Raw genomic sequence first — 14,856 nt, forward strand, 5'->3', positions numbered from 1 at the left:
TGGATTCTGTTTCCATGCCTCGAATGTCAAGTATTCAAAATGCCCCGAGTACAGATGCATCTCGTTCGAATAAATTGTAAGATTGTAAAATCCCCGCGAAGGGGCAAGCTATCAGTTTCTTCTGCATCCTTTCTTTGCGATTCTTGGTATAGAAAATCGCTATATTTTCTCAAAGCCTTGGGGGGGGATCATCGTTCATACTCTGAGGCTTTGCCTATTTTTATAAGTATAGCGTGTATGTGATAAGTCGTTGGAGTAGTATTAGTAGACCCCCTTACAGACTGAGATTCTTGCACACTATACACCCCACGAATAAGAATACATTTATAGAAATTACAGTGAATTTTTGTCTTTGTTTATGATGCAAGTACTCTTGGTTTTTCCAAATTCTTTTGGAAAATATTGATTTCTGATGTGATGATAGTTTCGCAAAGGCAAATAATGATGCGCGAGTAGCGAGAGAGCGAGAGGGACTATTACAAGCTGTTGATCGATTTACTCCGAACCCGAGGAATAGATTATATTTCTCACTTGTTGACATATAGCCTTTTCCCAGAAGGTATTCCCCGTAGTTCTCACTCATAGAGTCGATTAATATGTATGTAAACTCTGCTGAACATCTCGAAACGATCCGTCAGTGCTGTGAGAGATTTCGTCAAAAGGTTAGCAGAATCATCTCAATATGAAAGTCATCCAGCTCCCATCTTAAGGTTATCAATCACATTCGAGGAAAGTCATATGAGACGATACTTATTCAAATTCAAATTCACGTCTTACTCATTTATTCAGTCTAAGCTATCTACTCACTTATTACTTAATCTTTACTTCTTTATTTATTTATTTCTTTATTTATATATTCAACTATGTATTTTAGATTATTTATATATTCTTTTTATTTAAATCTTTTTATTCTTCATTTAAAATTATTTATTCTTTATTTACTTATTGGACCTATTATTTATCTTTTTAATCTGAAATATTTATTTTTTCTTTTTACTTTAAACTATTCATTCATTTATTATTTGACCTATTATCTATCTCTCTAATCTAAACTATTTATTTATTCATTTACTTATTTATTTAAATTATTTATTCAAACTATTTATTCAAACTGTTTATTCAAAATATTTATTCAAACTATTTATTCAAACTATTTATTCAAACTATTTATTCATTTATTCTCTTTATCTTAAACTTTTCACTCTGTACTTTAAGTTATTTACCTATTATTTATTTATTCAGTTTAGACTATCTATTTATTTATTCTATATTCTTTCTCCCTTGATTTATTCCTCTATTCATTCTTCTAAACTATCTATTCTAAATTATTCATTGATTCTCTTCACCTTGAACTTTCCCCTCTTTACTTTAAGCTATCCACTCATTACCCATCTATCCACCTATTACCCATCTATCCAGCCTAAGCTATCTACTCACTCATCACCTATCCCTCACTTCTTCATTCACCTCTTTACCCATTCACTCAAACTATCCACTTTAAACTATTCATTCTAAACTACCCACTCTAAACTATCCACTCATCCCATCCTACCCTAAGCTATCCACCCATCACCCATCTATCCAGCCCAAACTATCTACTCACCCTCCACTATCTACTCACCCTTCACTATCTACTCACCCTTCACTATCCACTCCCCCCCTCAAACAAAACTACCCATCTACCCAAACCTAAATCACCGACCAGTTTCTATTTATATAATACTACCTAATACCTACCTAATACCTACCTACCTACTTGCCTAGTACCCAATGTTCAACACACCCACATCTCCCTAAATCAAATAAATCACCAACTCCAATATCACAATGTTACAACATCACAACGATATCATATCATAGCCTATCGTACCATAGTGACTTAATATTTCATAGCTCGCGCTATTCATCGCATTGTATTGTATGGTAGTTATTTATACTTCCTATCCAGTCTTGACAAAGTTCAGTGAACTCATCTCTCACATACACATACAGATGGATTCTGCAGCTTCACTTGCTATCCTCTCCATATTCTTATTCCCTCCATATATCTCCCCTGTTACCCCTCTATTTCTCCTCCATCCCCATCGCCGCTTTCCCCCTCCATCACAGTATAACAAAATATTCGTTCTTGAGCAAAAATTGGGAAAAAACACCATAATCTCAATCTCTCACTCTCAATCTCACTCTCACTCTCAACCCATCATTCCACAAGCTTTTTCTCTCCCTGCCCATCCCCCTCCAAACTTCTCCCAAACCCTAATCCTGAACCCCACGTTCCCTCACCCCACGCGCCCCACCTCACTTCTTTTGTCTCGTAATCTCAAAAACCTTCGTCAACCCATCCACCACCGTCTCCACATTCATCGTAACCAACGGCATCTTCTCATAACTACCCTCCTTCATAATCGCCACCAATGCCAAATACTTATTAACCTCTCTCAACATAATTGGTCTCTTATCCGCTGTAAGTACAATCACACTTTCCGCATCCTTACATGCTATTTGATCTTCCAATTTCTTATTCCATGGTGGTCCTTCTAATTTCGAAATATATTCCGGAGATCGCTGATATCCATATATTTCGGATACATCGACGATAACATCGATATAATCGCTACAGATTTCATACGATGGCATATCGACTGGAGATGAATCGGTTGCGATATATATCTTTGAGAGAACATCGAAGAGGTATGCTTTTTCGAAACGACAATTGCGACAAAGATCATTAAGAAGAGCTTCGAGAGTAGCAAGATGAGGAATCAATTTTTGAATGACTTTACTAAAGGCTTCAAAGATAGAATGGTTGTAGATAGATGTGAGATGAAAATTGACAGGTGCATTTTCCATTCCTTGATCCGAGAGTTCATCTTGAATCCGTTGCATAATGTCGCGTTGAATATCGAGCATATAATCATCTGATAAACCATCAACTTTATGAATGAATACTTCAATGTTAATGTTTGGGAAAGATTGATGAAGGTTATAGATGGTGCTGTTGAGACGAGCAATGGCCTCCAAGTAATCATCTTGAGCATCGATAACCCAAATTAAAGCACCAATTTCACCAAATATCGCATCAACATCGAATTGAGCATCTTGGAAATCGATTTGACCTGGAAAATCCCAAACCTGGAAATCCATGAAGGAACTTGACTATATTAGTAGGTACCATCATAACAGAAAATTCTGACTTACTGCATGGAATCTTTTTGAATTCTTGCGGTAGATTCGAGAAAGAGGGTTTCATTTGGAGGCATCTTATGGAATACAACGCTAGATATCGAAGACTTTCCAGATCTGTAGAAGATTAGTAAATAGTTTCTTTAACACTGATATCTTGTATTATGACTCACCTTCTTTGACCCATCAATAATAATCTAGGTTTGCCTTTTGCGGCAACACCAGGTGCTGGATCAACTACCTTGGTCGCATCCTTCTTTTGGAGAGCGGCACGATTCTGTTCATGAAGAAATTCAAGATTTAGTGATGCTGGACTAATATATCGAACAGGACTCATTCTAGGAGGACCATTATAGGTTTGATTCTCCTTGGTACGTCTACGCCCTATCTGTAGAACAGAGGTGGAAGAAGTAGTAGAAGTAGTAGAAGTAGACATTTGACTAATATTAAAAAGAAACAATGAAACAAATATCGTACAAGTAATAATTGCAACTTTGCGAATGAGTAATACAGAAATAAGTGATTAGGTGATAGAAAAGATGTGATAGCATGAAGTTGTAAAAAGATAATGTGATATCAGCTGAATGAAATCCCTATATTTGCTTCTTGTCTGTGGTGAGATGTTGTTTGCCGAAAAAAAGATCAACACCCAACGAACATTAGAACACAACAATCATTCAACCCCCAACTCCTAATAGAATCCCACCATCCTTGCCAAAGTATGAATGAAAAACTCCAAGCCAACCTCCACCGTTTGTTTGTCCAACGTCAAAGGCTGGCACTCATCCAAAAGTCTCGGATAAGTACCAAGTTGTACTCGGCCTTCCAAATTCGAAATTGTATAGAGGAATCTAGAAACGGGTATGCACAGAATCCTAACACGAGAATGACTCTTTTGAAATCCTGTGAGTGACACTGGTCAAGGTAATATGAATTTTGAATAATGTATCCTTCACTCCAATATACGTAGGTATGTAAAGGATGATGGAATAAGGCAATAAGAAAAGCCAACAATAATGAATCTCGACTCCTTCGGTATCATTGAAACTTCAGGTTTCCTTATATATGTAAATGATATGTACTACCACACCACCAGATTGGCGAAAAGAAGAAGAAGAAGAAGAAGAGAAAGAAGAAAACAATAGACATTATAAGAGAAAAAGAGAAAAAGCAAAGGGGTACCTAGTGGAGCCAACACTCGTCACATTTTCAATCCAAGGTCGCAAAGCAGAGACAAAAAATCGTGGCCTGAGAATAAATGCAAATATTGGTACCACTCATGATAAGAACCACATCCCCGGGAAGGGCAAAGAATGTCAACGAGCAATCTTGAATTTTTAAGGAAGAGGGAGAGGTAAAAAGGGAAGAGGTGAAAGGTAAAAAGGGAAGAGGTAAAAAGGGATTTAGGAGAATGTAAGATAAAGAACGTGCGTAAAACGAAATCCGATAAAATAAATAAAATTCTTCTTCATACCTCCATGATAGATTGAATCTATTGGTATTCCTGATGGTGTATTTATGTATTTATGTATGTATGTGTGTATGTGTGTATGTGTGTATGTGTGTATGTGTGTATGTGTGTCTTTGCTGGAATGTTGGGTGGGTGGGTGGTGTGTGTGTGTGTACTTTGGAGAGGAATCCCCCAAAAGTTTCCAAGATCGATGCCTTGCTGAATTGAATGAATAATTAGCTTGAGATGATACTTTCTGAGGCTGATATCTGAGGGATCCACGAAACTACAATACCAAATCTCCAATCAGTCAGCCACATCTTGACATGTTGACATCTTGACATGTTGACACCTTGACATGTTGACATCATTACATCTTTTGGTATCGTCGATTATCTTGCAAATGCAGATTGAATCAAGAAAAGAGAACATGTGCTGTCTGTCATATCAATCACGCCGTGTCTAATGGATCCATATCTCCAAGAAAGTTATGCCAGGTGGTGGTCGTGGCTGGTGTTTCCCAGGGGAGGGGGGAGGGGGGCTTGAACAAATCACTCACGAAATCTTTCTTTTGTTTCAGACTCTTTCCTTGTTGGAATCATCAAGGATCACCTAACCTTACTGCATCTCCTCATGAATACCAATACCAATACCAATACCAATACTAGGAATTGATGGATGTGACTTGCTCGTATTTCAATGGAAGTGCGTATGGTTGTGGGTTGATAACGACGTCGTGGAAGAGTTTTGGATGATGATTGGGAAGATGGAAATTGAGGTGTTTTGTTCTGTTTTCTGGTTGGTTGATTGGCTGGTTGGTCGGTCTATGCATCAAGTAATTAATAGTAGTAGGTAGATGGAAAAAGGTGAAGAAGTCACAACACAAGTAAAAAGGTGGTTAACTCAACCGAGAAAGAAATTAATATAACTATATAACTATATTGAGTGAGTAGTTACTTGAAATATAATTTTTATTATATAACTATAATTTCTCTACCTCCAGATTTTATCCACATAATAATTGACAATACCCAATTCCGAATTCCATAATAAATATGAATTCGTATTGTATTTACGAGTGAGTATATCTTATCGTAATTCTATTGAGAACACTACAAAAGATCTCTAATTCCCACCTCTCGAAAGATCCAATTTAATATCTAGTAAATATTAATACTTATCTAGGAAGACCCAATCTCAAAAGTGATTTCCCTTCTCCTTCTCCTCCTCCTTCCTCAGATACTATCGAATAATAACAATTGAGTCATTCACGATTTTGAGTCCCTATCCAGTACCTATCCAGTACCTAGTAAGATAGAGACAGACACCTCTTCCACCACCAAAACCACAATCAAAGCCACAGCCACAGGTAGGTATGGTGGAAACCTTACCTACCTAGCCATGAATACCCAAAATCATTTACTATCACAAACACAACCATCAAATGCATAACCATCAATTACATAATCAATCCACTCTTCTCTTCTCACTCACTCCTCTCCTCTCTTCTCCTGGAGGGCGAAAGATTCAACACCTGTACGCAGTGCTCTCTATGAACCTTTAATTCTTTTATGAGAATGTGAAAAGCTCAGATTAAATTGTTACGGAGGTACCCGCACCGCAACATGGATTATAAGATAAACCTAAGGCCTTGGTGTTGGAACCTACGAAAACAGCACTGTAGGGACAGTTGGATTAAAGGGTAACGAAAGATAGCGGTAACCGAATCAATAAGCAATGATTAAAAGATAGGTACCTATCTTTTGTTGGCACCTATCCTACAGTAGGCACAGGAGGGATAGCGGTTACAGGTTATCTAGTAAGCACAGGTTAGATAAGCAGTAGTATCATATAGGTCACGGGGCAAGTGTCACGTGATGGATAGACAGGATAGGCAAGCTATCCAGGCTATCCGTGGATAGACAGGATAGACAGTCTACCCAAGCTATCCAGACGAGAACGAAGGTCTATATAAGGGAATGGGTTTCATTACAATGTAGAGCTTCGTGCTCAAGAACAATCATTAGTTTCATTACTATAGTTACGAGAATTGCAACCAGTTACCAACCTTATTGAATTCCTACTTGAAGTCTAGTCTAAACCACCTCGAGAGATCTCTAGACACTTCCACGTGACCCTAGAGGCAGCTCCCGTAACATAAATCCATCAACCTTTATGTATTCAAAGTTGTATAATATATTTACATCTGTTTCATTTTCGAAAATTTCTAATTTTATAAATCATTCTTACTAATACCTCAATATTCTAATATATTAAAACGTTTATTTCTTTTATGTAACGTAGTTTGTTAGTGGGTCTGCTATATCAGTGGATCGGTCATTTTTACCTTGAATTATTATTCTATATTTAATATACGTTTTCTTTATAATTAATCATGAAAATTCATTCCAAAGAAGCACATATAATCTTAACTATTTAAGCTATTAAATCAGATAAAAAATTATCAATTCGAAAGACAGCTCAGCTTTATGTTACGACCGAGGTCGTCACATGACTAGATTGATTAAAATATCACCTGACCAAGGTGTCCCACTGAGTCCCACTGAGTAAGGCCCAGTGGGACACAGTGGGAAGCAGTGGGACAACAGAGAACGAAGGTCTATATAAGGGAATGGGATTTCATTACAATATAGAGCTTCGTGCTCAAGAACAATCATTAGTTTCATTACTATAGTTACGAGAATTGCAACCAGTTACAACCTTATTGAATTCCTACTTGAAGTCTAGTCTAAACCACCTCGAGAGATCTCTAGACACTTCCACGTGACCCTAGAGGCAGCTCCCGTAACACTTTATTATATACCTTGAATTATATTGGGTAATAGAATTCAAGGTAAATCTAATATGGTTGAGAGTTGATTAAAAAGTTATAATTTAATTGAATTAAAAGAGGAAATATTTATTCAATATATTCTTAATATAAATTTGAAAGGTTTTTTATTTAAACTTAAGAATGTAAAAGATATAGCGAATTATATTCTTAAATTAAAGGATACGAAATATATTGAGAAGCTCTAGGTATATTGATTTATAAAACATCGAATCAAATTAAAAACACGTTTTAATTATATTTATAATTTTTAAAAAGTTTTTTGTAAGAATCTTAAGTTTATTAAAGAATGGTTTCGATTAATTATAAATATATAAACGAAATACAGTATTTTAAACAAAGATTTTTATAATTTCAATGAAATAGACTTTATAATAAGAATTATATATATATAGTAATAGTTATTATTAGTACTAAGAGATATGGTAAAAGTAAATCTATATAGTTAAACGATCGAGAATGAACTATAGCAATAATATATGGAAATGAAGAGAGCGAAACTATTCCCTTATTTTTAATGATTTAGGAATAGATCTATCTCTCTAATTAATATATTAAAATCAATCTTCCTACAGAATGAGCTATTAAACCTATATCTAATAAGTAAACAAATAATGAGATGGATTTAAAATGATTGAAATACTTCAATAAGTATATTAAGAATCGAAGAAAAAGCAAATATTAAATATTAATACTAGATAAGCATAAAAACTATAAATTAATAGCTTTTCAAGTATACTATAAAAAGAATAATATTATATATTTATGTTTACTATTATATTCAAGTTATTTAATTCAATCACTTGATATTAATTATTTTAGTAATTTAAAACGTTTATATAATAATCAAATTGATAGATTTATTAAAATACATATTAATTATATTTCAAAGATTAAATTCTTTATAGCTTTTAAAACTATATATAAAGAATCAATCATTTCTCAGAATATGAAATCAAGATTTTAAAGAACAAGTTTAATTCTATTCAATTCTAAAGCTATATTCTCGAAATTAGATATTCGAATTTATATATTTACTTCCCTTTCTTTCAATTTAAATTAATGGATTTCTTAAACTTTTTATAACCTAATTAAAACTCTTTCTTAATCAATATTAATTAAATCTCAAATAACTTGTTATTAAATAAGCTTCCCTATATCTATATTTGAGATTATATTAATTCTAATTAAAAGTACAAAAAGATTAGCTTATAAAAATATACTTTTAAATATAAAGAATTATATATTTTAGATAACAAATGAAGTATTAAGTAAATGTTAATATACGAAAAAAACCTAATTATATTAAGGAGGAATGCTTATGTTACGAACGACGCAACATAGGCACGGGACTGGGGCACTAAGTCACGTGGTTGGCTCAGTCTGCCTCAGCGGGATAGACACTGAGCCATGAAAGTACAAACAAACCAGTACTGAGCCGTACTGATCACACTGAGCAAGAAGGTCTATATAAGGGAATGGGTTTCATTACAATGTAGAGCTTCGTGCTCAAGAACAATCATTAGTTTCATTACTATAGTTACGAGAATTGCAACCAGTTACCAACCTTATTGAATTCCTACTTGAAGTCTAGTCTAAACCACCTCGAGAGATCTCTAGACACTTCCACGTGACCCTAGAGGCAGCTCCCGTAACACTTTGAGCACCATTTCTGCTTCAAGTACCAATTCAATAAGTCAACTACCCCACTTTCCGACCACCTCAAAAACCACACCGCTTTGAGTAATTATAAAATTTATACTTTGAATAACTCAACAATGCTTTAATCAATTGATTTGAAATTTTGATATTATTATAATTGTGATATGAAGAATAGATATACCGAAGAAGATATCGCAGAGGCTCTTAGAGCGATTACAAATGGAGCAAGCATACGAAGAGCTAGCTTGGATTATGGTGTTCCACGTACCACACTTCACGATCGAATATATGGTGGAGTTTCGCATCAAAAAGGCGCCCAAATACTTCAAAAGTTATCTCCAATTCAGGAGAATCGACTAGCAGAATGGATATTAGTACAGGAAGCTCTTGGTACTAGCCCTACACATCGTCAAATCAGAGAGATGGCAGAGCACCTCCTTATTGTACGAGGGGAGGATCCCTCACTTGGAAAGAAATGGATACATAGCTTTTTTCGAAGGCATCCTAATATTGGAACTAAGAAGCAACATCAAATCGATTCTGCACGAGTTTCAGGTGCTACATCTGATATTATTAAGAAGTGGTTCCGGAACCTCGCAATCCCTGAAATCAAGGCTATTAAGCCGGCCAACAGATGGAATATGGATGAAGCAGGTATAATGGAGGGTCAGGGTCTTAATGGACTAGTAGTAGGAAGCACTGATCGAAGATTTATTCAAAAAAAGCAACCTGGATCTCGAATTTGGACCTCTTTTATAGAATGCATTTCAGCCAATGGAAAAAGCATTACTCCCCTTGTAATATATAAGGGAAAATCAGTTCAACAACAATGGTTTCCAACAGATTTGACTCTATTCAAGGGTTGGAACTTTACCGCTACAGAAAATGGATGGACTACAGATGCTACAGCTTTAGAATGGCTGAAAAAGATCTATATCCCTCAAACCACCCCTATTCAGCCGGAAAATTCAAGACTCCTCATTTTGGACGGACACGGAAGCCATGAAACTACAGCATTTATGTTAGAATGCTTTAATAACAACATATATCTCTTATTTCTCCCACCACATACGTCACACGTACTACAACCACTCGATTTATCTGTGTTCTCACCCCTAAAAAGTGCATATCGAATCGAACTTAATAAATTAAGTCTATTATCCGATTCCTCACCAATTGGAAAGCGCAATTTCCTTTCTTGCTACCAGAAGGCTAGAATAGAAGGTTTAACTATTCAAAATATCAAGTCTGGGTGGCAAGCTAGTGGTCTTTGGCCCAAAAATATGGCTAAACCTCTTATGAGTCGACTTTTGCTTGAAAATAGCAATAGAGAGGTTTTATCACTTAATCCTGAATCTGATGATGATCCTATTCTTCAATGGAATATATATTCATCGTTTATTCAATGGAAAACCCCTCAAAAAGGAGCCGATATCAGAAAATATAGAGATATAATGATTCAAGAGAAGGAGATCGATTTGCCAACACGAAGATTACTATTTCGCAAGATTATAAAAGGATTCGATGCTAAGGATTATGAACTCTTAGAGGCAGAGAATAAGATTAGAAAGCTAGAATATCAATTAGATGAAGCATTACCTAGAAAAAGGCGAAAGGTTGTGGTATCTCCAAATTCGAAGTTCGCAGGGATTAGAGCTATAAGGCGTACACAAATTGAAGCTGGAGATCGTGAAGATGAGGTAGATGATAGCTCTAGTGCTATAGAAAGTGATTCTACAGGCGATTTCATTGAAGTTCAATAGTTATTGAGTTATTAAAGTTTTAAGTGTAGATAATATGAATTTTTTAGGTGGTCGGAAACAGGGGGTGGTCGGAAAGTGGGGTAGTTGACTTACCAACCGACGATATGGCACCCACCAATACATCCGCGAGCAGTCAGGCACAAGCACCCGACATCAACGATATCGAGATGACCGACGCTCCCAAGGAAATTACCATCAACGAAACACTCAAGATTGCCTTACCAGACAAATACCAAGGAATTCGACAGGAACTCGACACCTTCCTCTTACAACTTGAAATCTACTTCAGATTCAACGAAGACAAGTTCACCGAAAAGGAATCCAAGAGTGTATGGGCTGTATCATATCTCAGAGGAGAAGCAAGCAAGTGGATTCAACCATATTTACGAGACTATTTCGAGCATGACGACCAGGATCGCATGCAACCCACTCGAACAATCTTCAATAGTTTTGAAGGATTTAAGACAGAGATTCGTAGAATCTTCGGGAACTCCAATGAGCTAGAGGTAGCGGAAGATAAGATCTTCAACCTCAAGCAGACAGGATCAGCATTGAAGTATACTACGGAATTTCGAAGATATGCTGGAACAACCAAGTGGGACGAAACCGCCATTATGAGTCACTATCGTAAAGGACTCAAACCAGAAGTCAGACTGGAGTTAGAAAGATCTGCCGAGAGTGTAGACTTGAACGACCTAATCCAGGACTCCATCGAATCAGATGATCGTCTTTACCGATATCGACAAAGTCAAAGATCATACAAACCCCAGGGAAATCAAAAGCAAGAGCGTTACCGCAAGAATGAGGGAAGACCACGTTACAATCCACAGAGATATGGAGACCCTATGGAACTCGACGCTACGCACCACAAAGGTGGGAATGATGATCCGGAAAAGAAACGAAGACGAGAAAATAACTTATGCTTTGAATGTGGGAAAGCAGGGCATCGGGCAGCAGAATGTCGAAGCAAGAGAACAGGGGGTAAGAAGGGCAACTTTAAGAATAAGTTCGGCAAGGGCCAACTTAATGCCACCTTCACGCCACAATTGTGTGCTGTTAGCATGACAGGGCTAGCCACGCCACCACCAGCTTACGAAGAAGAAGAAGAGGTCGAAGGCCTCTCATGGGTAAACAAAGACCCGCAGTTAGGAGAATCATGGTCTATTCGGGAAATTGACCAATGGAACCGTCGTATCTGGAAATTTGGAGATACAGACGAAGGAACTATGAACGAGGACCTCAGCGTAACAGACGCTGAAGAGGGCGAATCGTATGAGGTTCGGCACGTCGATCAGCATCGAATTCTATGGTTTGGAATCACTACGAACACATCATTCATAGAAAGGATCAGTACCGATCACCTCCAGTGGCCAGACAGAGGAGAGCTATGGGAAGTGTTTTATCACCACACATCTGAAAGAAATGAGAATCAGGTTCTATTTTTATGCAGAAGAGTAGGAAAAGAACACCGGGTCCAGGCTCAAGCCATATTACCACCACCAGTTGTGGGTACGATAATGAAAGTCACTCAAGGGAACTACCGGTACACCCTATGGAGGGATTTACTTGATGACAGAGCTAGATCAGGGACAAGCGCTGCCTATCTAGAAGAGGAAGAACCTCGACGTGTAACATTTGCCGATGAGATCATCCAGAATAGCGAGAATAAGCAAATTACACCACAGCTGAATGCTACAGGACAAGCAGGACAAATATACTGCAGAGTCAAGATAAACGGACAAATACAACAAGCCATGATAGATTCAGGGGCTACAGGAAATTTTATTGCACCAGAGGCTGCAAAGTACTTGGGAGTCCCACTCCAGAAGAAACAAAACCCCTACCAATTGCAGTTAGTTGACGGACAGCTAGCAGGATCTGACGGGAACGTTTCACAAGAGACACGACCAGTACGAATGAGCATAACCCAACATTCGGAGGTTATACAGCTTGACGTTGTGCCATTGGGCCAACAACAGATCATCTTAGGGATGCCATGGTTGAAGGCACACAACCCTAGAATAGATTGGTCACAAGAAACAGTGACATTTGATCAGTGCAAGAACGGTCACGACGACACGTTCAAGGCGTCCGCGAGACGTAACACGCGCCAAGGAGAGTTGAACGCGAACAACACCGGCGACGTAGGACACCCAGTCCAGGGTCCTCCATTAAGAGCGAAGGACAGTACACCTCCTCTACAAATGCAGAAGCCAACGACACGGCACGAAATCGCAATCAAGGCAAAGGAGCCTATGATACCAGAACAGTACAAGAAATACGAACATGTTTTCAAAGAACCAGGGATCCATGAGGCTTTACCAGAACACAAGCCATGGGATCATGAAATAATATTGGAGGAAGGCAAGATGCCTGTGCACACCCCAATTTATTCAATGTCGGCCGATGAGCTAAAGACGCTCAGGGAATATATCAATGACAATTTGGCCAAGGGATGGATCAGGGAATCCACGTCCCAAGTGGCAAGTCCAACTATGTGGGTACCCAAGAAAGATGGTACTAAGAGACTAGTTGTGGACTACAGAAAGCTCAACACGCTTACCAAGAAGGATCGATATCCACTTCCATTAGCTACGGAATTAAGAGATCGATTAGGCGGAGCTACAATATTTACCAAGATGGACCTACGAAACGGGTACCACTTGATTAGAATAAAGGAAGGCGAGGAATGGAAAACCGCTTTTAAGACAAGATACGGGCTATACGAATATCAAGTTATGCCCTTCGGGCTAACTAATGCACCAGCTATTTTCATGAGACTTATGAACAATGTGTTGTTACAGTACTTGGATACTTGTTGTATATGCTACTTGGACGATATCCTAGTATATTCAAACGACGAGGTCCAACACATCAAAGATGTCAGCAACATTCTTGAAAGTTTAGCCAAAGCCGATTTGCTATGTAAACCAAGCAAATGTGAATTCCACGTTACGGAAACAGAGTTCCTAGGATTCACCGTGTCAAGCCAAGGGCTCAAGATGAGCAAAGATAAGGTCAAGGCAGTGCTTGAATGGAAGCAGCCAAACACCATTAAGGAAGTACAATCCTTTTTGGGATTTGTCAACTTCTACCGAAGATTTATCAAGGGTTATTCAGGAATTACTACACCCTTGACCACGTTAACCAGAAAAGATCAAGGAAGCTTCGAATGGACCGCCAAGGCGCAGGAGTCCTTCGAAACGCTCAAACAGGCAGTGGCCGAGGAGCCAATACTGTTGACATTCGATCCTGATAAGCAAATCATAGTGGAAACGGACTCCTCAGATTTTGCTATAGGCGCAGTGTTGAGCCAACCAGGTCAAAATGAGAAATAGCAACCAATCGCATTCTACTCTCGAAAGCTATCACCAGCCGAATTGAACTACGAAATATATGACAAAGAATTACTGGCGATAGTCGACGCATTTAGAGAATGGCGAGTATATTTGGAAGGATCAAAATACACAGTACAGGTGTATACGGATCATAAGAACTTGGTTTACTTCACCACAACGAAGCAGTTAAACAGACGACAGGTCAGATGGTCGGAAACCATGGCCAACTACAATTTTAAGATTTCATATGTCAAAGGATCAGAAAACGCTAGAGCCGACGCTCTTAGCCGAAAACCAGAATATCAAGAAAATAAGTCGTACGAATCGTACGCTATATTCAAGAAAGAAGGCGAATCACTGGTTTACAATGCACCACAGCTTGCAGCTACTCATATATTGGAAGACAACCATCTCAGGAGTCAAATCCAATCACATTACGACAAGGATGCTACAGCTATACGCATACGCAAGACAATAGAACCAGGATTCACGATAGAAAACGAGATCATATACTTCCACGGAAAAATATACATTCCTAGTCGAATGACTAAGGAATTCGTGACGGAACAACACGGGTTGCCGGCACATGGACATCAGGGAATTGCGAGA

General features: G+C 37.9%; 2 protein-coding genes across 2 annotated transcripts; one reads left to right on the forward strand and one right to left on the reverse strand.

The window, feature by feature from the left end:
• Positions 1–2,288: 2,288 nt before the first annotated feature.
• EAF01_007466 (uncharacterized protein) lies at positions 2,289–4,769 on the reverse strand. Its single transcript, XM_038915721.1, has 3 exons — positions 3,357–4,769; positions 3,199–3,300; positions 2,289–3,151 (listed from the first exon to the last, which is right to left on the reverse strand). Exons 1-3 carry the CDS (start codon positions 3,617–3,619, stop codon positions 2,299–2,301), a joined length of 1,218 nt encoding a protein of 405 aa, XP_038769359.1. The 5' UTR covers positions 3,620–4,769; the 3' UTR covers positions 2,289–2,298.
• A 4,541-nt stretch (positions 4,770–9,310) lies between these two features.
• On the forward strand, positions 9,311–10,909 carry EAF01_007467 (uncharacterized protein; the record flags this gene model as incomplete). The annotated part of the gene is made up of 1 exon (XM_038915722.1): positions 9,311–10,909. The coding sequence occupies one exon, from the start codon at positions 9,311–9,313 to the stop codon at positions 10,907–10,909; it is 1,599 nt and encodes a 532-aa protein (XP_038769360.1).
• Positions 10,910–14,856: the final 3,947 nt, after the last annotated feature.

This window comes from Botrytis porri (genome assembly GCF_014898465.1).
Source record: "Botrytis porri strain MUCL 3234 chromosome Unknown BPOR_009, whole genome shotgun sequence".
NCBI lineage: Eukaryota > Fungi > Ascomycota > Leotiomycetes > Helotiales > Sclerotiniaceae > Botrytis > Botrytis porri.

Excerpts from the sequence above, each read along its gene's own strand:
- EAF01_007466 (XM_038915721.1), bottom strand. The coding sequence starts at position 3,619 with ATGTCTACTTCTACTACTTCTACTACTTCTTCCACCTCTGTTCTACAG. Across the intron at positions 3,301-3,356 it reads TTATTGATGGGTCAAAGAAG|ATCTGGAAAGTCTTCGATAT; the intron begins GTGAGTCATAAT and ends AATCTTCTACAG. Across the intron at positions 3,152-3,198 it reads ATTCAAAAAGATTCCATGCA|TTCCTTCATGGATTTCCAGG; the intron begins GTAAGTCAGAAT and ends AATATAGTCAAG.